This window comes from Geotrypetes seraphini, chromosome 2, assembly GCF_902459505.1.
Source record: "Geotrypetes seraphini chromosome 2, aGeoSer1.1, whole genome shotgun sequence".
NCBI classification, from domain to species: Eukaryota; Metazoa; Chordata; class Amphibia; order Gymnophiona; family Dermophiidae; genus Geotrypetes; species Geotrypetes seraphini.
In genome coordinates, this window is record NC_047085.1 from 180,147,106 (window position 1) to 180,171,926 (window position 24,821).

Below are 24,821 nucleotides of genomic sequence, written 5' to 3' on the forward strand. Positions count from 1 at the left end.
GCTCATTGAATGTACACTTCCATAGCTTGCAAAAAAACTTCCAGAAAGGGTGAGTCCAAATTCAGTTGTTAATGCCCATTCCACGTGAACCAAAATCCCTGCGCCGTGCAAACACACAGAGAACAACTGTAAATCCCTACGGGAGTACCCCGTTTCGTTTGCATGTCTTCAGGGGGTACAGCAGAAAAAGCACATCTCCAAGCACTGCTAGCCACTCTGGCTTATGATGAACTAAGGGGTCACTCGCTAAGCAGCTTTTTGCTGTTTTGATGAGTCCCTTGATCAGTTATGAGGCCTTTTTCTCTATCACAGCCTGGTTGCTATCTGTTTCCTACCTCAGCAGAAGGGGATAAAGTTTTTTGTATATATGTGATTTCAGTTACCCCAACATTGTCTGGTTAAATGTTACATCGGGGAGTGCTAGGGAGGTAAAATTCCCAGACGTCATAAATGACTGCTTCTTGGAGCAACTGGTCCAGGAACTGACAAGAGGGGGAGCTATTTTAGATTTGATGCTTAGTAGAATGCAAAGCATAGTACAGGAGTTAACTGTGTTGGGTCTGCTGGGAAACAGTGATCATAACATGATCAAATTTGAGCTGATACCGAGTGTAACGCCACAAAAGAAATCTACTATAGAGGCATTTAATTTTCAAAAGGGTGACTATGATAAAATGAGGAAAATGGTTAAAATGAAGCTAAAAGGATCAGTTGCAAAGGTTAGGACTGTAAACCAGGCATGGATGTTATTTAAAAATACCTTCGTGGAAGCCCAGACCCAGATGTATTCCATGTATTAGCAAAGGTAGAAAGAAGAGGTTAAAAGGTGGCTATTAGAGCCAAAAAAAAATCCTTTAAAGAATGGAAAAAGGATCTGAATGAAGAAAATAAATGGAGACACAAGCACTGGCAAGTTAGATGCAAAGCATTGATAAGACAGCTAAGAAAGAATATGAAGATAAACTTGCAAAAGAGACAAAAACTCATAACAATTTTTTAAGCAAAAAACCTGTGAGGGAATCCGTGGGACTGTTGGATGATCAAGGAGCAAAAGGGGCACTCATGGAGGATAAGGCCATAGCGAAGAGACTGAATGAATTCTTTGCTTCGATCTTTACAGAAGAAGATGTAAGAGATCTATCTGAAATGGAAATGGATTTCAAGGGTGATGATGCGGATGAACTGAAAGAAATCTTGGCGAATCTAGAAAATGTACTAGGCCAAATCGACAAGTTAAAAAGTGATAAATTGCCTGGACCGTATGGTATACATCCCAGGGTACTAAAAGAACTCAAACATGAAATTGCTGGCCTGCTGTTAGTGATCTGTAACCTGTTACTAAAATCGCCTGTAGTACCTGAAGATTGGAGTGTTGCACCAATTTTTAAAAAGGGTTCCAGGGGAGATCCAGGAAATTATAGAAAAGTAAGCCTGACTTTAGTGCTGGGAAAAATAATGGAAACAATTATAAAAAATAAAACTGTGGAACAGGTAGACAAACATAATTTAATAGGACAGGGTCAGCATGGGTTCAGCCAAGGGAGATCTTGCCTCACCAATTTGCTTGACTTTATGTGGATAAAGGTAGTGTATCTAGATTTTCAGAAAGCTTTTGATAAAGTTCCTCATGAGAGGCTCCTGAGAAAATGAAAGAGCCATGGGATAGGTGGCAAAGTTCAGTTGTGGATTAGGAATTGGTTATCAGATAGAAAACAGAGTAGGGTTAAATGATCATTTTTCTCAATGGAGGAGAGTAAATAGTGGAGTGCCGAAGTGGTCTGTACTGGGACTAGTGCTATTTAACTTATTTATAAATGATCTGGAAATGGGAATGACGAGTGAGGTGATTAAATTTGCAGCTGACGCTACACTGTTCAAAGTTGTTAAAACACATGCAGATTGTGAAAACTTGCAGGCAGACCTTAGGAAATTGGAAGACTGGGCATCAAAATGGCAGATGAAATTTAATGTGGACAAATGCAAAGTGATGCACATTGGGAAGAATAACCCGAATCACAGTTACTGGATGCTAGGGTCCACCTTGGGGGTTAGCGCCCAAGAAAAGGATCTGGGTGTCATCATAGACAATATGATGAAACCTTCCACCCAATGTGTGGCGGCAGCCAAAAAAAATCAAACAGGATACTCGTAATTATTTTAAAAAAGGGTAGTTAACAAGACTAAGAATGTTATAATGCCCCTGTATCGTTCCATGGGGTGACCTTATCTGGAGTATTGCATTCAATTCTGGTCTCCTTATCTCAAGACAGATATAATGGCACTAGAAAAAGGTTCAAAGAAGAGCGAGTAAGATGATAAAGGGGATGGAACTCCTCTCGTATGAAGAAAGACTAAAAAGTTAGTGCTCTTCAGCTTGGAAAAGAGATGGCTGAGTGGGAGATATGATTGAAGTTTACAAAATCCTGAGTGGAGTAGAACGAGTGCAAGTGGATCGATTTTTCACTGTCAAAAATTACAAAGACTAGGGGACGCTCGATGAAGTTACAGGGAAATACTTTTAAAACCAATAGGAGGAAATATTTTTCACTCAGAGAATAGTTAAGCTCTGGAACGTGTTATGGTAAGAGCGGATAGCGTAGCTAGTTTTAAGAAAGGGTTGGACAATTTCCTGGAAGAAAAGTCCATAGTCTGTTATTGAGAAAGACATGGGGGAAGCCACTGCTTGCCCTGGATCAGTAACATAGAATTTCGCTACTCCTTTGGTTTTGGCCAGATACTAGGTACCTGGATTAGCCACCATGAGAATGGGCTATGGACCATTGGTCTGATCCTGTAAGGCTATTCTTATGTGAATTCTATATTTTGTCAAATTGTTGGAGAGCTTAGTTTATTTACAATCTGTAAATCAATTTTCACTCTTATATGATTCACAATCAAGGTTTTGTCTATTACATAGCATGGAAACTGTGATAGCTTTGCTTTTAGATTACTTGCATAACTTGTTCAGCAAAGTATTAGGAGCTTTAAAGCACAGTTACTTACCGTAACAGGTGTTATCCAGGGACAGCAGGCAGATATTCTTGACTGATGGGTGACGGCACCGACGGAGCCCCAGTACGGACACTTTTAGAGTGATTGCACTCTAAGAACTTGGAAAGTTCTGGATACCGCACCGCGCATGCGCGAGTGCCTTCCCGCCCGACCCCTGGGATCGGATAATATTGTCCTGGGATAATATTGTCCTGGGATAATATTGTCCTGGGATAATATTGTCCTGGGATAATATTGCAATTTGATCTGAGCAGTGCTTTTGATCTTGTGGATCATGAAAAATTGCTTAATTGTTTGAATGCCATTGGTATATCTGATGAAGTGTACCAATGGTTTTAAAAGATTTTTAACATCCAGTATCTACCAAGTTTGTTCTTGTGATGAATTTTCAGGTTTATGGAATAATTCATGCAAAGTCCCTCAGAGATTGCTACTTTCACCATTATTATTTAACATCTAGTTTGCCTCTTTAGTGAATAAATTATCTGGTCTAGATATAAATTTTTACAGTTATGCTGATGACATCACCATTCTGATTCCATTTTTTTCCACATTATCTCAAGCTTGTCAGACTATTAATACTGCAATATTCAATGTCGAATAATGGATGTTGGAATTTGAGCTAAAGCTTAATTCCGACAAGACAAAATTTTCTCTTGCTATGCCAACCAATTATACATAAAATAGCTTAATTTTGAATGGAAGTTCTTATCCAATAAACTTCACTATTAGAATTTGGGGGGTTCATTTGGATATGAACTTGTCAATGAAAGTGCAGACATGTTTTGGTTTGAAACAGTTTCTATATGCTTTGGAAATTGTGAGCTATTAGATCTATCTTTGATGTAATCCTGTTCAGATTACTGTTGCAGACATTAGTTACTGTTGCAGACATTAGTTTTAAGTATTTTAGATTACTGTAATATTATCTATTTTTATTATCAAAATAATCTTTGTCAATTTCATATAATACAAAATACGGCAATTCGTTTAATTTTTAGTCTTAAAACATCAGACCATGTGATGTGACACCTTATCACAAATTACACTGGCTTCCTATTGATGCCAGAGTATTTTTAAAGTTTGGATGTCTGTGTTATAACGTCTCACATGGTTTGGCATCTAATTACTTTACTGACCATTTTACTTTTACAAAATTTAAACATTCATTTCGTATCACAACTTTATTTGCATTTCCTTCTGTAAAAGGCTGTCTATTTAAACAATATGTCCACCATTCATTTCAAGCAGATAGTTGGGTTGCTGACTTTTGCTGATTATTAGATAATTCAAATTCTTATTTGTATTTTAAGAAATTGAAAGCTTATCTATTTGTTAAATTTTTGGAAAATTGATGATTTGTATTTCACTGTGAGTTACTCAGTCCCCTTTTATTTTGTTAACTGTGCTGGTCTGCAAGGTATTGTGGTATATAAATACATTTTATGTCATGTTATGTTATATGTTATGTTAACTGTTGCCAGTACTTTAGGAAACATCTGCATTCTGGCCTCTACTATTCAATCTGTTTTATAAATGCAGTATTATATCTGCCTTTTGCTACTTAATTTCCATGCTTGAATTGCTGTCTTTCATCCGTGTAGGTTCATGTCCATGGGTATATTGCTTAAATTGTTGATGCTGTTACCTTTTTATAAACCACTTTAAAAAAGGCATGAACTAATGATGATACTAATGGACACTTACAGTCTGGATTCATTGCACCTTATCTTCTGTGCATTGAATCCCCTATACACTTTCATTAGACCACTGTTACTGATCTGCCATACTATTGATTTGTGGTCTTTCTTCTCTGTAACTGTCAGGACAGCAGCAACCAGAGCTGAAGGTTTGTGAGGTGTTCCCCACATAATTCCCAAAACACTTCTTTGTGACTTGACCTTGACCCTCAAGATGACCTCAGCAAGTAGCAATAGCAGAATGTTTCATCAAGATAGCACATATATACTTTGCAGTTCTCAGGGGAAAATTCAGATGTTGAAGTATACAGTCGTTTATATTTTTAGTTTTCAAAATCCTTCTTACTTCAATATCAGAAGACTAGGCATTATCAATAAAGTGGCACATATCAATGCGATAGCTATATGACCTCATTAAAATAATCTATTGTATAACAGATTTATTTATTTGTACAATATAGATTTTGTGCATTCTGACTGACTTAATCCTCACTGACATCATATTCTTGAAGTTTTCTCCTTCATTATGAATTAAGGTAGTTGCAGTGTTCCTCAGGATAGCCACAGTTCAATTTGAAACTAATACTACTCGTATATAAGGGGGTAAATCAAAAAATATGGGGGTCAATCAAAAAATAAAGGCAAAATACATATAATGGCTTTAATCTAAGTAACTGTGAGCAACTGAACATATCACTTTTCCACATAGTCCCCATGCAAGACCACAAATTTTTTGTATCGCTTTTGCATTCCTACAGAGAAGTTTTTCAGTTGCTCCCGAAGCCAGATGAGCACTGCATACTTTGTCTTTTGCTCTCTGGGTCACAGTGATTCACCCATGTCTCATTGCTGGTGACAATTCTCTCCAGAATACTCGGATCTTCTTCATACCATCTCAGGAACTAGGTCGCAATCTCCACACGCTGTTGCTTGTGCAGATTAGTAAACTGTTTGGGAACCCATTGTATGCACACTTTCCTGTATCCAAGTCATCATGCATTATGGCAAATGCAGATCCATAACTGATATCTAAATTTGCAGCCAACTGAGAAACCATTATCTTCGGTTTTCTCTAATCAAGACATCCACCCTGTCAATGTGCTCTAGTATGTGCAATGTTGATGGGCAACCAGAACAACCTTTGTTAATTACACATGTTCTTCCGGTTGTAAGCCTTTTTACCCACTTATAAACCTTTCATTGAGTCATGGTGCTATGTCCATACTGAGTCAATATCCAACGTTGAATTTCCATAGGTCTCACTCCCTCTGAATCTGAGAATCTCAGAGAGAGCGAGACCAGAAGGCTTTGAGCATGCGCAAATGCTCAAAGCCCATTCCAGCCCAGCACAGGCAAGAGGGAGGATCTCCAATGCACCACCCAGCCCAGAAGAGGGAGGATCTTCGGGCACCGGCACCAGCATGTCCTGTGCATTGGTGCCGGTGCCCAATCAGGGTAAGAGATGTTGTGTCGGTGCTCGGGGGGATGTAGGATCACAGGGGGGGTGACACTCATAAATCAAGTCAAACTCAGTTTCCAAGGCGCCGATTTTGCAAATGTTTTGCTCATCTTGCAAAACACTTGCAAACCGGTGCACTCGTAAACTGAGGTTTGACTGTATTTGATTCCCTATATTCCTTCCCGGACACTTCGTTCTAATAATCAAAATTTACTAGCTATTCCATCTATACAGGAGATATTCTATGACACAACTATTTTTTCGGGTACCGCCCCTTCTCTGTGGAACGCCCTTCCACTTGACTTCCGAATAGAGCCCTCTATTCACAAATTCAAATCCAAAATTAAAACCTTCCTCTTCAAAGATGCTTACAACACTTGAGATGAAACTTTTCAAGCAGATCTCGCAAAACATGCCATGCAGAGAATGATAACCGCTACTTTAGAAGTGAACCTTATCCTGCTGTACTCTCCCTCCCCTTCTTTCCTTATGTTCGTCAGTATTACCGTATTTCCCCATGTATTGGCCGCGGCCTATACATAGATTTTACTAACATGAGTACTGTACTGGGTACAGCTTCTTTATATGGGGTGGCCTATCTAAAATCATCCCTCCCCCCGTACCTTTTAAAATAGCTCCCTCGCCGGTAAATAGCTCCCTCGCTGTACGGCTGCCTCCTCCAATGTCGTGGCCAGTGGTGTAGGGCAGCAGCGATCTTTTCGGAATCCAGCCTAGCCCTGTGCCATTTCCACAATGCCTTGTGTCAGTTTCTTTCCAGGGTGCCAACGTCTAATACACATTCCATAAAACCTGTTAAGTGCATTTGGTTTTCTTTAAATTCTTTCAGATTTCATGACGAGCATATAGTTCTGACTATAATACCATAAGTATTATTTTATAACACATTCAATATCTGAATATAAACTGAGATTTTTTTGTCCAGACACATAGAATAAAAACCAAGTCTCACTTATTTTCGAGCAAGATCAAAATGTCTCCCCTGTGGTGACTCTGGCATTTTGGTCCTTACTTTTCTATCTCGTGGTGTGATGTTTCTTGCCTTATCTCTCTCTCCCTATATTGATGGCAATTTGATTCCCCCACCTCCCTTCTCGTGGTAATTGGTATTATCCCAGGACAAGCAGGCAGCATATTCTCAACATGTGGGTGACGTCACCGATGGAGCCCCCTAGCGGACATTTTTGCAAGAAGACTTGCTTGAAGACCTTCAAGCTTGCGATTGGCCCGTGCATGCGCACGTGCCCCTCCCGCCCAACCTAGGGCATGCGTTTCCTCAGCGTGGCCAGAAGCACTGCTCCCTTGCTTCGCGTGATCTCGTTGTCCCACTTGCACCGCGGCTTATTTGGTTACTTTCAGTTAAGTTGCTGTGCCCGCGTCTTTATTTTTTGTTCGTATATTTTGACCGGGTTCATCGGTCTTGTTCTGGCCGCCTGGCCTCGCGGGGCCGCAGCCGTACCTTTTCTTATGCCCCGGCCTTGTTCCGGGTTTAAAACCTGTACTAACTGCAACCAGGTTATCTCCATCACCGACCCTCATCGCTGGTGTGTGGAGTGCCTGGATGCGGAGCACTGCACTGAATCGTGCCCACGTTATGCAACTTTGCAACCACGGGCTCTTCGTCGGAGGTTGACCAAGATTCTTCAACCATTTGGCTCCATGGATCCTGCGGGACAGGCCTCGAGCTTAGCCTCGACACCCTCGTTGGGTGCCTCGGCCTCGAAGTCCTTAGCCTTGAAGTCCCCCTCGGCCCTGAAGGCTCCAGACTCAGCTCCTCCGGTCTCGGGTAAGTCTCCTCTTGCCTCCTCAGGTGTGCCGGCAAAGAAGCCTTCCTCTGAATCTCATGTAAGTGCTGCCTCGTTGGCGTCTTCAAGACATCATTCTAAGTGTGCCTCCTCAATTAGGGAATACTCTTCCTCGAGGTCGCCTCCGAAGGAGTGCACTGCTGCACCTACGATTCAACAGCCTTTGGTCTTGGTGCTAATGTTCGAGGACATGCTTAAGGCTATACTTAACACGCAGCTTTCCTCGGTGGTGAGCCAACTGGTCCCGATTTCGACACCTCTGACCTCGGTCTCGACCCAGCCTCGGTCTGATCAGCCTGAGCATCCTTCTCTCATGTCTCGGGGCCATGCCCGCAAGACTCGTCAGGTCATCTCCCGAGTCCCCTGTGACTTTTCGAGGGTCCAGAACGGGGGCCCGCTTTTCACCCACTAATGTGTCAAGGCTTGCCCCTTCTAAAAAGCTCTGGTCTTCTCCCCTTCGGGAGACCGCGAAGCCTTCCAGGCACACCATTGTCCTCGAGCTGGACTCCAGTGTGCGTTCCCCATCAAGGCAGATGCCAGCCTCTAAAGGGGCTTTTTCGAAACTGGTGGAGGACTTTTCTTTTGCCCCATCTTCTCTGAGGCTCCGCCAGCTGATTCCTTGGACTCCGGGGTCCTCCCTGGTCCACCTTGTACGGAGTCATTCCTCGACGCTCCCGAGGCGATTTAGCCGAGCCTCTTCCATCTCCCATTCGCGGGATTCTGAGTCCCCGGCTTACTATTCGAGGGAAATTTCTCCCTCTTTCTCGGCTGCCCCCAGATCTCGTTGGAGTCTCCTCTGGGGGATGAGTCTTCTTCTCGAAACTCCTCCTTTACTCATTTCATTTCTGACATGGGTAGGGCCTTGAACCTGGACCTCCAATCTGAGTCCCGTTATACCCAGGAATTCCTGGCAGCAATGGGTGTTGATCATCAGCCCCGTGAGGCACTGCGCTTGCCGTTGCACCAGGTTCTCCGACAAACATTTCTCCGGAACCTGGAGACCCCCTATGCGGTCACGGCCATTCCCTCCAAGTTGGAGTCCCGCTACCGGATGATCCCGGTGAAGGGGTTTGAGAGTTCTCAGCTTTCTCACCAGTCCCTGGTGGTTGAGTCTTTCTTGAAGAAATCCAACCCCTCGAAGGTGTACGCTGCCGTCCCCCCCCAGGCAGGGAGGGCCATACGATGGACAAGTTTGGTCACCTCCTTTATCAAAACTCAATGATGGCGAACCGTGTCCTCAACTATAACTTTATCTTCACGTCCTACCTCCGGTTCTGTGTTGCACCCTCCGCTTATTCCAGGAGGATGTGCCGGATTCCCGGCGTCAGGAGTTTCGTCTCCTCGAGGAGACCTGCTCCCAGCTCCGCCTCTATATGTTTCAGGCGGCCTATGATGCCTTCGAGTTGTCCTCGAGGGTCACGGCGTTTGCGATCGCCATGTGTCGCCTCGCTTGGCTCTGGATTGTGGACATGGATCTGAATCTCCAGGATCATCTTGCCAATCTCCTTTGCGTGGGTAATGAGCTGTTTGACGATTCCATCGAGGCAGCCACTAAGCGCCTCTCGGAACACGAATGGTCCTTCGCTTCTCTGGTAAGACTTAAGCCGAAGAAATCCTCTGGCTCTGCAATACAAAATTCCTCTCCAGAGGTACCTGCAAAAATCTACTCCTGCGTTCTCTAGGCCTCCTTCGAAGCGACCGCAACATCAGCAGCAGTGACAAGCTAAGGCCCTGCTGCTGGCCCCGGCGAAGCCTGGGCCGTCTTTTTGACAATTCCAGTCTGAGCCTTCGGGCTCCCTCCTGGAGCCTTCCCCCCTCCCCATCGGGAATCGTCTCCATCATTTCTATGCCTTACCACCGACAGTTGGGTGCTTTCCATTGTCCGGGAGGGGTACTCCCTTCGCTTCAGTCATGTATCCCTGGATCTTCCTCCAAGAGAGTTTCTTTCTGCCCGGTCCCAGCTGCCCCTCCTTCTGCTGAAGCTCGGGCCCTTCTTTGCCTTTGGGCGGTCGAGGAGGTTCCTCCGGACCAGTGGAATACCATCCCAGTACTTTCTGGTTCTCAAGAAGATGGGGGATCTGTGTCCGATCCTGGACCTCCGTGCTCTGAACAAATTTTTGGTGAGGGAACGGTTCTGAATGCTCACCCTTCCTACCTTGTACCCCCTCTTGGACGAGGGGGACTGGCTGTGTTTGCTGGACCTCAAGGAGGCGTACACGCACATTCAGACACACCCGGCCTCTCGCCGATATCTGAGATTCCGGGTGGGGGATCTCCACCTCCAATATCGTGTTCTTCCCTTCGGCTTGGCGGCCTCTCTGAGGGTTTTCACGAAATGTCTAGTTGTGGTAGCTGCGGCCCTGCGTCTCCGCAGCCTGTAGGTGTTTCCCTACCTCAACGACTGGTTGATCAAAGCGTCCTCGCACCACAAAGTTCTGCGAGCGACAAATCAGACCATTTTGCTCCTTTAGAGCCTCGGCTTCGAGGTGAACTTTCCCAAGTCCCACCTCTGTCCGTCCCAATCTCTGGAGTTCATCGGAGCGGTTCTGGACATGGTTCGTCTCCGCTCCTTCTTGCCTCGGCCTCGTCAGGAGGCCCTTGTTCGTTTATGTTAGAGAGTGGCCCATCTGTCCTCAGCCCCGGCTTGGCTCCTGATGGTCCTCCTGGGTCACATGGCCTCTACGGTTCACATGACTCCTTTTGCCAGACTTCACCTCCGTATTTCACAATGGACTCTTGCGTCCCAATGGAACCAGGATCGAGATCCTGTCTCGCGACTCATTGTCGTGACTCCTTTGTTGAGGAAGTCTCTTTGTTGGTGGATTCTCTCTTCCAATCTTTCCAGAGGTTTTCTGTTTCATGCCCCCCCCCCCCCCTGCAGAAGGTCCTCACGACGGATTCATCGACCTATGCTTGGGGGGCTCATCTGGACAGTCTTCACACTCAGGGTCTGTGGTCCAGTGCCGACCGCCTTTGTCATATCAATCTGCTGCAGCTTTGTGCGTTTTTCCTTGCCCTGAAGGCTTTTTGTCACCTGCTTCGCGACCGAGTGGTGCTGATCCGCACGGACAACTAGGTCGCCATGTATTATATCAACAAACAAGGGGGCACGGGGTCCCTGTCCCTGTGCCAAGAGGCAATGCGGCTCTGGGATTGGGCCATTTGCCGCAACATATTCCTTCGAGCGGTCTACATTCAGGGCCAGCACAATTGTCCCCCCTCAATCACAAGTTGCCCCGAACAGGTCGACATCTGGAGTGCCCCAGTGGGCAAACACTTGATGCAGGATCAGGGAGTGGAGGGACCACTCATGAGGCTGCAGAAGACGACTCAACCTGTCCGACAGACAATTGTGCTGGCCCTGAATATAGACCGCTCGTGGTCCTTACTCGCTTGATGAAACCCCCGTTCGAGCCACTAGCGCGGGCTCACTTGAAGTTTCTTACTTGGAAGGCTGTGTTCCTTATTGCTCTCATTTTTGCCCGTCGGGTCAGTGAGCTTCAAGCCTTGGTTGCGGACCCACCTTTCACTGTCTTCCATCATGATACTGTGGTTCTCCGTACCCATCCTAAGTTCTTGCCTAAGGTTGTTTCTGAGTTTCACATCAACCAATTTATTGTTCTTCCTGTGTTTTTCCCGAAGTCCCATTCTCACCCAGGAGAAGCAGCTCTGCATTCTCTTGATTGTAAGCGTGCGCTGGCCTTCTACTTGCAGCGCACCGCTCCTCATCGTTCTGCTCCCCAGCTTTTCCTTTCTTTCGATCCTAATCACTTGGGTTGCTCTGTTTCTAAGCGGACCATTTCTAACTGGTTGGCTGCTTGTATCTCTTTCTGTTGCACTCAGGCTGGTCTCTCCCTGCTGGGTCGAGTCACGGGCCACAAGGTCAGAGCGATGGCGGCGTCTGTTGCTTTCCTCCGCTCTACTCCACTTGAGGAAATCTGTAAAGCTGCCACTTGGTTCTCGGTTCATACGTTTACCTCACACTACTGTCTGGATACATTCTCCAGGCATGATGGCCATTGTGGCCAGACGGTTTTGCAAAATCTGTTCTCCTAAATTGCCAACTCTCCCTCCATCCCATTCTGGTTAGATTGGAGGTCTCCCACATGTTGAGAATATGCTGCCTGCTTGTCCTGGGATAAAGCACAGTTACTTACTGTAACAGGTGTTATCCAGGGACAGCAGGCAGATATACTCGCAACCCACCCACCTCTCCGTGGTTGGCTTCTTTGCTAGCTATCTGAACTGAGGCCACGCTGAGGATACGCATGCCCTAGGTTGGGCGGGAAGGGCTCCCGCGCATGCGCGGGCCAATCGCAAGCTTGAAGGTCTTCAAGCAAGTCTGCTTGCGAAAACGTCCACTGGGGGCTCTGTCGGTGACATCACCCACATGTTGAGAATATCTGCCTGCTGTCCCTGGATAACACCTGCTACGGTAAGTAACTGTGCTTTTCTCCCCTTGTCTCCCACTTCTGGATCTGTTGACACCGGCATATATATATATATAGTAAATGGTATGGGGTGGTTCTGTGAAAACGGAGGGAAGGATGAGGCCGGCATAAACAGCAGGTAAAAGATGCTGCTCACGACCAGAAAAGATTTGAAGAGGTAAAGGGGGTGGAGAAAGAGGAGAAGTGCCAGCCCCTGGGGTGGTTTACCACCCCTTACTACGCCAGTGATTGCAGACCAGAAGAGGAGTGGGGTGTCTCAATAGAAGAGATGGAAAAATATACTAAAAATTATACAGCAAGTGTGTGTGGAATTTTTGTTTGCTTTTGACATTCATTTTTGCCCAGCAGTTCCTCCTTTTTCATCCCATTCATTCTGAACCTGTCCTAGAATCCTAATGTCATTAACATAAGAGATACCAATGTAGACTCGGGCTAGAACAACATTAACCTATGTTCTTATTGCTAAAGGAAAGCCTCAGCCCCACCACTCCACCGCTAGTTATGAAATTCAAATGCGGGAAGAATTATGCAGGAACTCATCATTGGCTGCCAGTAGCGTGTTTTATCAAACTAATTTTTTTGTGTGTATATATCTTAAATGCTTATATAGTAAACATTTTCAAATGTCATGTTTTTAAAGCTTGTACTTAGCTCATTCAATTACAGCCAATATCCAGGAGTGGAACCCGACATGCATGTTTCGCACCACAAAATAGTGCTGTGTCAAGGGTCTCCCAGAAACGCTCATGTCATCCGACTCCACTAGTTAAAGGAGTTACTAGCATAGCATAGCATAGCAAGCATAGCATAGACTAGCATAGCAAGGATCAAAAGAAATTAGGACAAGTCCTGGAGGGAAAAAACATAAATTATTAGCTGGATAGTATTTGGAAACTTGTCACTTATTCTTGAAAATGAGCTATAAGAAATAGATTTCCATTTTGGGATCTGCCTAGTATTATCTATACTAATCACAATCAGAGGCAAAATGCTGGACTTAAGAGACCTTAGTCTGACTTAGAATGCCTCTCTTATGTTAATTTCCAAAATAAATGGCTTAGATTAAAGCAAAATAATGAAAGCCCAGGTCATTCAAACAATGTCAAAATATACCAATGTAGACTCGGGCTAGAACAACATTAACCTATGTTCTTATTGCTAAAGGAAAGCCTCAGCCCCACCACTCCACCGCTAGTTATGAAATTCAAATGCGGGAAGAATTATGCAGGAACTCATCATTGGCTGCCAGTAGCGTGTTTTATCAAACTAATTTTTTTGTGTGTATATATCTTAAATGCTTATATAGTAAACATTTTCAAATGTCATGTTTTTAAAGCTTGTACTTAGCTCATTCAATTACAGCCAATATCCAGGAGTGGAACCCGACATGCATGTTTCGCACCTTTAACTAGTTTAACTAGTTACTCCTTTAACTAGTGGAGTCGGATGACATGAGCGTTTCTGGGAGACCCTTGACACAGCACTATTTTGTGGTGCGAAACATGCATGTCGGGTTCCACTCCTGGATATTGGCTGTAATTGAATGAGCTAAGTACAAGCTTTAAAAACATGACATTTGAAAATGTTTACTATATAAGCATTTAAGATATATACACACAAAAAAATTAGTTTGATAAAACACGCTACTGGCAGCCAATGATGAGTTCCTGCATAATTCTTCCCGCATTTGAATTTCATAACTAGCGGTGGAGTGGTGGGGCTGAGGCTTTCCTTTAGCAATAAGAACATAGGTTAATGTTGTTCTAGCCCGAGTCTACATTGGTATATTTTGACATTGTTTGAATGACCTGGGCTTTCATTATTTTGCTTTAATCTAAGCCATTTATTTTGGAAATTAACATAAGAGAGGCATTCTAAGTCAGACTAAGGTCTCTTAAGTCCAGCATTTTGCCTCTGACAGTGATTAGTATAGATAATACTAGGCAGATCCCAAAATGGAAATCTATTTCTTATAGCTCATTTTCAAGAATAAGTGACAAGTTTCCAAATACTATCCAGCTAATAATTTATGTTTTTTCCCTCCAGGACTTGTCCTAATTTCTTTTGATCCTTGCTATGCTAGTCACTTTGATATTCTTCAGCAACAAATTTCATAGTTTGTATGCTGTGTGAAAAAAATACTTACTTTGATTTTTCAATTTGCTGATTGATAGTTTCTTAGAGTATGTCCTCTTGTTTTATTGTTGTTTGAATTGTAAACTGTTTCATCTCACTCATGATTTTGTGAACATCTCATATTCTAGTTTAGTCATCTCTTTTTGAAGCTGAAGAGATCTAATCTATTTAAGCTTTCTTCATAAGGGAGGTAGGTGTTCCTTTTCCATGTTTGTGGCTCATCTCTGAACCATTTCTATTCTTTTTGAGATGGATCAATTAGAACTGACTGTAGTACTCAAGGTATGGTTTACCAGAGACCTATACAGAGGCATAATGTTGTTGTCAGTTTTTGTTTTCTGTCCATTTTTGAATAATCCCTGATGAAACTACATCAGGAGGAGCTGGACAGCCTGAAACTGCAAGTTCGGCTGCTGGAGGGAACTGTGATGGAACTCGAAGAACTCCTTGCCAGGAAGGAGGAAAACTGCATACAGGAGAAGTTGCTAGGGGAGCCCGACACCGGCGAAGGGATCGTGGAACTGGAAAGATTCATCGAGGAAGCCCATCAGCAACACGTAGAAATCCCAGGTCTGGAAAGCTGTACCCTGGATACCCAGAAAGACGGACTGGAAGAGAGGAGAGAAGACACACATGCAAATCCAGAAAAAACCGAAGATGAGGTAGGAGACATCCACACACAAGAAGGAAGAGAGAAAACACAGGGAGAGGTCCCCCCATCTGAAGAGACGAAAACAAATTCAAGAGTAGCTCCGGAAGAAGAAGACTGGCCCTATACCGTAGACGTGGACTTACGACCCCCAAGGAACCCTCAAATAAAGAAGATGGGGATCATCGTAGGTGACTCCATTATACGTCACGTGGACAGCCACACCGCAGGAGGAAGAGAGGACAGAATCGTCACCTGTCTGCCTGGAGCAAGAGTCAAGGATGTGGCCAACAGGATCTCCAGGATCATAGACAGCGCAGGGGGAGAGGATACTGCTGTGCTCATCCACGTGGGAACAAATGATGTGAGCGGACGGAAGTATGACAGGGAAGAGATGAAGGGCCAGCTCCGCTCACTTGGAAGATTGCTGAAGATCAGGGAGGTGAGGGTGGCCTTCTCCGAGATCCTCCCAGTACCAAGAGCGGATGGAAAGAGACAAGGGGAATTGCAAGCTATTAACGCCTGGATGAGACGATGGTGCGAAGAAGAAGGCTTTGACTTCGTGCGCAACTGGACGGCGTTCTGGGGAAAAAGCAAGTACTACAGAAAGGACGGACTACACCTCAACAAGGAAGGAGCAAGAGTATTGGCGAGCAACTTGAAGAGGGCCATCGAGAAGGCTTTAAACTAATAAATAGGGGAAAGCCGACAGTCGACCACCAGTCGATGGTACGGACAACAGGATGCCCCAATGAAAGATCAATGGACTACTACTCATACACAGGAGAGGACGAACTCACAGCAAATAAGGAAGACAAGGCAGGAAGGGACAACTCAGACACAGGAGGGGATGACCGCACAGCAAATAAGGGAGACAACACTGGAGCGGTTAAGGAGACCGTGAAAGAAACAGTAGGGACAGCAAAGAGCAGAAAGTCCAAAAAAGTAACTCGAAGAGAACTCAAATGTATGTATACCAATGCTAGAAGTCTAGGAAACAAAATGGGGGAACTAGAGACAATGGCAAGAAATGATAAGTTGGAAATCATTGGCATAACTGAAACATGGTGGAACGAAGAAAACAAATGGGACACAGTACTTCAGGGATACAAACTATATAGAAGAGATCGAGTAGGGCAGAAAGGTGGAGGTATTGCCCTATATGTTCAGGAAGGAGTAGAATCTGTTGAAGTGGCTATGACGGAAACGAAAGAGAAGCTAGAGTCCCTCTGGGTCAAGATTCCTGGCCAAAACAGTGCAGACACGAAAATTGGCCTTTTCTATCGTCCCCCGGGACAGGCGGATGAAACTGACTCTGAAATGATAGAGGAAATCAAACGAGAATGCAAGACGGGCAATGTAATAATATTGGGAGACTTCAATTTCCCGAGGATAGACTGGAAACTAGGAACCTCCAACTGCGGCAATGAGGTCAAGTTCCTGGAGGCGCTAGGGGATTGCTTCCTGGAACAAATGGTAAAAGAGCCGACAAGAGGCAACACCACCCTGGACTTGGTGCTAAATGGCCTCACGGGACCGACAAAAGAAGTAGAAGTTACGGCACCGCTGGGGACGAGCGATCACAATGTGATCATCTTTAAGCTTGACATCGGGAATAGAAAAAGTGCCAAAACCTTAACCAAAACCTTTAACTTTAAAAAGGGCAAATACGATTGCATGAGAGCCATGGTGAAACAACGACTCAAAAAAAAGGTGGATAAACTTGAAACAGTAGAGCAGGCATGGTCCCTACTGAAAACTACTATCACAGAAGCACAAAACCTATACATTCCGAGGATCTCCAAAGAAAGGAGAACAAAGGGTAAGGGAGAACCAGCATGGCTTACCAGACAGGTGAGGGAAACCATACAAGAAAAGAAGGACTCTTTCAAAAAATGGAAACACATGAAAACAACCGAAGCATGGAACAAACATAAAGACGATCAGAAGAAATGTCACAGGGCGGTGAGGGATGCCAAAAAGGACTATGAAGAAAAAATAGCGCAAGAGGCCAAAAACTTCAAGCCCTTCTTTAGATACGTGAAAGGGAAAAAACCCGCAAAAGAGGCGGTGGGACCCCTGGACGATCAGGGAAGAAAAGGGTACATTAAGGAAGATAAACAAATTGCGGACAAACTAAATTCCTTCTTTGCGTCCGTCTTTACGGAGGAGGATACCGCAAAAATACCAGAAACTGTGAAAGTGTTTAGTGGAGTAATAGAAGACAGCCTCACCACAGTTGAAGTAGATTTGGACCAGATATACTACCAGATCGACAAACTTAAAAGTGACAAATCCCCTGGACCGGATGGAATTCACCCGAGAGTCTTAAAGGAATTGAAGGTTGAAATCGGAGAGTTATTGCAAAAACTCGCCAATCTGACAATCAGAACTGGACAGATACCGGATGACTGGAAGATAGCGAACGTCACGCCAATTTTCAAAAAGGGATCAAGAGGAGAACCGGGCAACTACAGACCTGTGAGCCTTACGTCTGTCCCTGGAAAGATGGTTGAAGCACTGATCAAGGATAGCATAGTCCGGCACTTAGATATACACGAATTGCTGAAACCCAGTCAACATGGGTTCAGGAAAGGGAAATCATGTTTAACGAATTTGCTTCAATTTTTTGAGACCGTGAACAAGCAAATTGATAGTGGAATGCCGGTGGACATAATATATTTGGACTTCCAGAAGGCATTCGACAAAGTTCCGCATGAAAGACTTCTCAGGAAACTACAATGCCATGGAATAGAGGGAGATATACACAGGTGGATAGGCAAATGGCTGGAAAACAGGAAGCAGAGAGTGGGCATAAATGGGAAGTTCTCAGACTGGGAGAAAGTGACTAGTGGTGTGCCCCAGGGCTCGGTACTTGGGCCGATCCTATTTAACATTTATATCAATGACCTTGAAGACGGAATATCCAGTGAGATCATTAAGTTTGCAGACGACACAAAGCTATGCCGGACAATCAGAACGCAGAAAGATAGCGAAGAACTCCAGAGCGACTTGTATCAGTTAGAGAAATGGGCAGAGCAATGGCAGATGAAGTTCAACGTGGAGAAATGCAAAGTAATGCATTTAGGCAGTAAGAATAAGGAACACGAGTATAGAATGTCAGGAGCAACTCTTGGTAAGAGCGAACAAGAAAGGGACCTGGGTGTACTGATAGATAGGACCCTGAAGCCGTCGGCACAATGTGCGGCAGCGGCAAAGAAAGCGAACAGAATGTTAGGAATGATAAAGAAAGGAATCATGAGCAGATCGGAGAAAGTCATAATGCCGCTTTATAGAGCAATGGTCAGACCACACTTGGAATACTGTGTCCAACATTGGTCTCCCAAACTAAAGAGGGATATAAAACTGCTGGAGAGGGTGCAGAGACGAGCAACGAAGCTAATAAGAGGTATGGAGAACTTGGAATATGAGGAACGACTCAAGAAACTAGGACTGTTCTCCCTTGAGAAGAGGAGGCTGCGAGGGGACATGATAGAGACGTTCAAAATACTGAAAGACATCGATAAAATAGAGCAGAAAAACAAATTATTTACACTGTCCAACGTGACACGGACAAGAGGACATGGTTTAAAGCTAAGGGGGGACAAGTCCAGGACAAATGTCAGGAGGTTCTGCTTTACGCAGCGAGTGGTGAACGCCTGGAATGCTCTTCCACAGGAGGTTATTAAGGAATCCACTGTGCTAGGATTCAAAGGCAAATTAGATGCACATCTCCTTATGAGAGGCATAGAGGGATATGGGTGGTAAAACTACATCAGGTGTATACCTGACTGGGCCTCCGCGTGTGCGGATCGCCGGACTCGATGGACCATGGGTCTGATCCGGAGATGGCAGTTCTTATGTTCTTATGTTCTTATTCACAACTGCCTCTGTTTTAGTAAAATCTCCCACTGTTTCTAGTGAGAAAACTGCAGTAATGGTCATGAGGCCAGTCACCATACACTGGAGCTTCTTCTGGACTCCTGTATCACATCACCTAAATCTGGCTACCAGGTCATATTGCTGTTGATTGCCTTGAATCCCTCTAGCCAACTTATGTTACAGAGGACTCAAATCTAGTAAATAAGTTGGGGACGTCTGTGTGGTAGTATACTGCACTACTACTGTGCCAGCAGATCAGCTTGATCTTGTATCTTTAAAGGCTTTTCCGTGACAACCTGATCATTAATGAGCATATTCCCTGTGTATCTTTAAACTAGTGTATATGTTTGTTTCTTAAAAGTTTTAACCGCACTTCGGTTTATCAACAGCACGGTGTACAAATTATATAAAAACAAGAAACGAAAAGAACACTCTGAGCCTGTCAGATGAAGAATAAAAATACATAAAAATTGGCATAGTCATTGATTTGTGTGCTTGTAATATGCTTTTAGTACATAGACATCCTAGAACAGGGGTGGGTAACCTTGGTCTTCGAGGGCCAAATCCCAAGGTTTAGGTTTTCAGAATTTCCATAATCAATATGCATGAACTCTCTTTGTATGCACTGCCTCCGTTGTATCAACAGAAATTATGAAAGGTTGGTCAATGTTGAGACCTCCTTGTAATTTTCCCAACTATTCTTATTTATATATAGTATCTTTTAACAGACCCTCAGAAATGCCACCAGCCACTCAAATGCATATCATAGTGGTTGGATTTATACATTAATTCCTCACCGGGTCAATCCAACTATTTTTTAAATTTTTTATATTGATGATTTTCAAAAAGTGCATCAGTGCATAGATAAAACTTTTTATAAATATAAAGCTAATACTTAGCTTAGCTTAGATGGTCCATTCTAAGGGATCCTGTCACCGACATGTTTCACCCTGCTCGGGTTTCATCAGGGTTGTAATCCCTAGAACATTAAAACCCATATGCCAGTAGATCTCATGCACATTCATTGGTGAAATCCTAAAAATCTGACTGGGTTGCAGCTCTTGATGACTGAGGTTGCCTACTACTGTTGTAGAGATTCTACTGTCTAGCACTATCTTTTATGAGAGATAATGGCAGTCTGTGATTGTCAATAAGGAATACCTGTATAAACTTAATCAGACTTTAAGGCCCAATTGGAACATATACAGTATTTTGTTTTATAGTAGCAGCATATCCGTTTTGCTACAGAGCAAATACAGTAGATGTGCATTTGGTATATGTGTTTAATTATAATAGCTAACCCCTAAAATTATTTGATTTTATTGGAGGGGATGAGGGATTGAATGACAAATCTTATGAGTCATTAACATCTTTTTCAGGAACAGTAATAGGTGTTGTCATTTACACTGGAAAAGAAACTCGAAGCGTTATGAATACATCCAACCCAAAAAACAAGGTATGTTCATTTAATAGTTAAGACAAACATTGTTTAGTTTGTAGGCTGTGCATATTTATTAATAAAATGCACCAGTTTGTTTACAGAGCTGATTGCATTCTTTTAAAATAAAATTTTGAAGGTAGCTCAAGCTCAATTTTTGTTTGACAGTTTATGTAATAGGAAATTCAATTGAATACATCATTATTGATTTAGAAGTTTACCATATGGTTTGTAGGGATTCAAGTTTCAAGTTTATTAAAAAAAAATTTTAAACTGCTTAATCAGGTTTCTAAGCGGTGTACAATATAAAATTTACATAAAAACGGATTAAAAATCAGGGGTACTAGACAACACCAAAGTGGCTTAGTAAAACACATAATAAGACATATGGACTTACTTCAAACAATAGGAAAGAAAGGGAAGAACTACAATCGTGGAAAAAAAAAGCAAAACAAAAAAAATGAAAAAAGCAGATACTGTTTGTACTTCTACACCAGAACCTGCTGCTGCCCCTCCCCCCCCCAAGACCTGCATGTTTTCCCCCTTCCCGGTCTCACCTTCAAGATTTGGCCTGTCGTTCCTTCCCTTCCTCCATCCCTAGGTTCCCGGTATTTTCTTCTAAGCAGTCTGCCTAGGATCACTGGTTGGCTGTAGCGATCCTAGCAGGCTGCCTCGACTTCCGCAGCACGTTCCCTCTGCCGTGGTCCCGTCCTTCCTCTGACGTATGGGACCGCAGCATAGGGAACGTGCTGCTGAGGCTACGGCAGCCTGCTAGGATCGCTACAACCGACCAGCGTTCCTTGGCAGACTGCTTAGATGAGACTGGAAAGCCAGGAGGAGGGAAGGAACGGCGGGCCAAATCTCGGGCCAAATTTAGTTACCCTGTGGGCCAGAGTTTTACATCCCTGTTGTAGAGGATGTTAATGTTAAATAAATACTGAAATCCCCAAGGGAAAAAACAAGACTTTTTAATAGAAACACACTTGTACTTCATTTCTTTTGTATCTCAAATCTGAAGTATTGTTTCATAATTTAAAATCACTTCAATAAGGAGGTCAATGGTGGTGGCAGCATCAGTGATCAGGGGCAGAGTTACACTTGATTGAAGCTAGAGTAAATACAGTTGGGTGTGAGGGATACCAAAAGTATATAAAAAAAGCACATGAATTTTCTTGTAATTTTTTTTGTAGGTGTATCAGTGGGCGAAATGGAACATCTTTGGTGTTTGCTGCTGATGCACTCTATTTTTAAGTAGGACATGCTGGTTGTTTTCTTTTGTTTTGGGGGTTAGTATTGTGGAAGTATCTTCATATTATCTTGCATTACAGGATTTGTGCTCTAGTTATCCTCCAGTGGCTAAAAATAATTGAACTGAATCAACTCAGAATCCTTTATCCGTAGAAAATAAATTTTATTATAGCAAAAGACAAATACTTCCAGTTTTAGGAGTTTGTAACTTGAATATAGGTTGAATTTTAGGACCTAGTTGAATATATTCTTCCTGGCGAGCTGCTTGCTTACAAATAACAAAAAAAATCTTTGGGGGTTTAAAAATTGTGACAGGTTGCCATTTTCCTGCCATTCATAATAATAAGTTACTCAAAGAGTAAGAATGAAATGATGATACAAATTGCTTGCAGCAGTTATTGTAATCCCTGGGGTCTATTGATTTGTGTTTCTAATAAAAAGATGCTTTCAAATGTCTCATTGACAAAGAGACAGGTGATACATGCTATTATGTATACTAGAACAGTCCATTATCATCTGAATCTCTTTAGAGGCTTTCTTCGATAATTGTATGAAACAGATTCGGTGTCGTGTTGGCGAGAGCTAATATTCTGTTACGCTTCATATAAAATGAATAAATTTGTAGAGAAAGACTTGCTGTTTTAAACCCTAAAGCTAATCATATTTTGGAATAATAATAATAATTGAACTGATCATAAAGAGTTTTAACTTCAAAAATATATTCAGGCAGTGAAACATGATTTCATTATTATATTTACAGTATTCTTACTTAAATTCTGTTTTATTCTTCCAACAATTTTTCTTTCATTCTATTTTCCCCAGGAGATAGAAATGCCTTTTTAGTATTTCCCAGATAGCTATATGATTATGGTTCTTATTTTAGAAGCCATTCACATTTTAAATATTCATAAACCATCACTTAGATGTCTGACATGCATAGATATGTAAGTTCCTCTTTTGCAAAGCTTAGGATATGCACATTTAGGGACTGATTCTATATAGGACACCGGTCTCGGTGGCCGCCAAAGAAGCATCTGAGAATCATGTACAGGCGTCCTAAACAGAATCATGAGTGTCCTAACAGACAAACGCCTAATCCCTCACCAGTGCCAGTTAGAGAATCGTGCCTTAACCTGATTGCAAAGATAAGTGGCTCAGCTGCCTATCTTTGCCGAGGGATCTCTTGCCATCTTCAAGAGAATCCCGATCAGCTGAGCTGGCAGGAGTCCCTGAAGCTATGGCTTCAGAGCATCCTGCCGGCTCAACTGATCAGGGGAAAATACCCCTGCTACGATCAGCTGAGCTGGCTGCAGCAGAGGTACCCCAACCCCTGAAACCATCAGGAGGGATGCCCACTCCTTCCTGCCGCTGACCTCCCATCCCTCCGGCCGGCCTTACTTCTAAAGGTACAAGGGGTGGGGGGGTTGGGGTTGGGCTGGTACAGGTGCTGGGGTGGGGGGTCTGGTGGCAAGAAGGAGTGGGCATCCCTCCTGCCGATCTCAGAGGCATCCATGTTGGGGGTGTCAGGCAGGTGGGAGTGGGCATTGGAAGGTGGGCATCTGCCACTGCCAACTCAGCTGATTGTGGCAGGGGTATCCCCCCCCCCCTGTGCAGCTGAGCTGGCAGGACTCCTTGCAGCTTCAGGGAATCCTGATGGCTCAACTGATTGGGGTTTCCCGTGTCATGATCAGCTGATGGCAAGAGATCCCTCGGCAAAGATAGGCAGGCAGCTGTGATTTTGTAACAGGTGCCGGTTAGTGAGTCGAGGAGGTAAGGCATCTGTTCTTTAAGACAGACGTGATTCTCTATAGGACACCGGTGTGCAATTCTCAGCCGCTTCTTAGGCTGCTGCCAAGACCGGCATCCTATACAGAATCAGCCCCTTAAAATTCAAGAAAGTCCAAGTGTCAATGGGATGTAATCAGGTTGTGTTGTGGGCGGGACTATGGTGGGTTAAAAAATAGACATTAAGGGTTCCTTTTACTAAGCCGAGTTAGGGCATTAACGCGTGCGCTAGATGCTAATGCCAGCATTGAACTGGCGTTAGTTCTAGCCACATAGCGCTGTTTTAGCACATGCTAAAATGCTGCCTGCGCTAAGAACGCTAACGCAGCTCAGTAAAAGGAGCCCTAAGTGGGAATTAAAGGGCGCTAAGCAAGTTAGTATGTGCAATTACGCACAAACCGCTAAAGATGCCCATTATATTCCTATGGGTGTCTTTAGCGGCCAGTGCGCACTAATGTGTTTGCGCATGCTAACGCGCTTAGCACCCATTGATGAATTCCCCCCTAAATCCCCATTTCAGAAGGGAAATGAACGTTCATCCAAAAGATGAATGCTCAGATTTCAGAAAAGTGCTCATATTGAGTAGAGCTCTACAGGAAAGATTAGGGGAAGTCATCACCTAGCGATTGCTGTGCCCCTCAAAAGCGAAACTGGCATGGGTTACTAGACTCTGTGACAGCTTTTGAAAAAATAGACATCTTTATTTTACATTACATTAGGGATTTCTATTCCACCATTACCTTGCAGTTCAAGGCGGATTACAAAAGAGTTAAAGAGGGTGTTTTACAAAAAGATTTCTGGTCCTTTTTGGGGAAAAAAAGAGTAGAGCAGGTTGATTTGGGGGTTCGGGGGATGAAAGAAGGAAGCTTGAGAGGTTAGGACTTTTCAGGGATTTTTTGAAAAGTATAGTCTTTAGGAGTTTTTATGGTAGTGCTGTGGGAATATTAGTTTGGGAGAGGGGGTTGTGAATTTGAATGGGTTTTGAAGAGATTGTGGTCTTATTTAGTTGGGATTTGGGTCGCTTCTTGGTCGCTTTGCGCCTTAGACAGCGCGCTGAATGGCTGTGCGCCGTTAGGCGCTGGACCTATTATAGGCTTGGTGTAGTCTGGTCGTGGGGAGTGGCGGAGTGCGCTTCCACGCCGGAGAGTTGCTTGTACTCAGCTCCCAGACCGGAGAAGATGGCAGGGCCAAAGAAAAAGGTAGAACTAACTGAAAGTAAATTAAATTTAATTTAAAAA

At 43.7% G+C, this 24,821-nt stretch overlaps 1 protein-coding gene across 7 annotated transcripts in view; it reads left to right on the forward strand.

Moving 5' to 3' along the window:
- ATP9B (ATPase phospholipid transporting 9B (putative)) overlaps window positions 1-24,821 on the forward strand; it is a 668,517-nt gene that overhangs the window by 290,142 nt on the left and 353,554 nt on the right. For all 7 annotated transcript variants that reach the window (XM_033934419.1, XM_033934424.1, XM_033934423.1 and 4 more), the window contains one exon: window positions 20,492-20,568. In XM_033934419.1, the coding sequence (XP_033790310.1) occupies window positions 20,492-20,568 (77 nt within the window). The remainder of the gene's footprint in view (window positions 1-20,491; window positions 20,569-24,821) is intronic.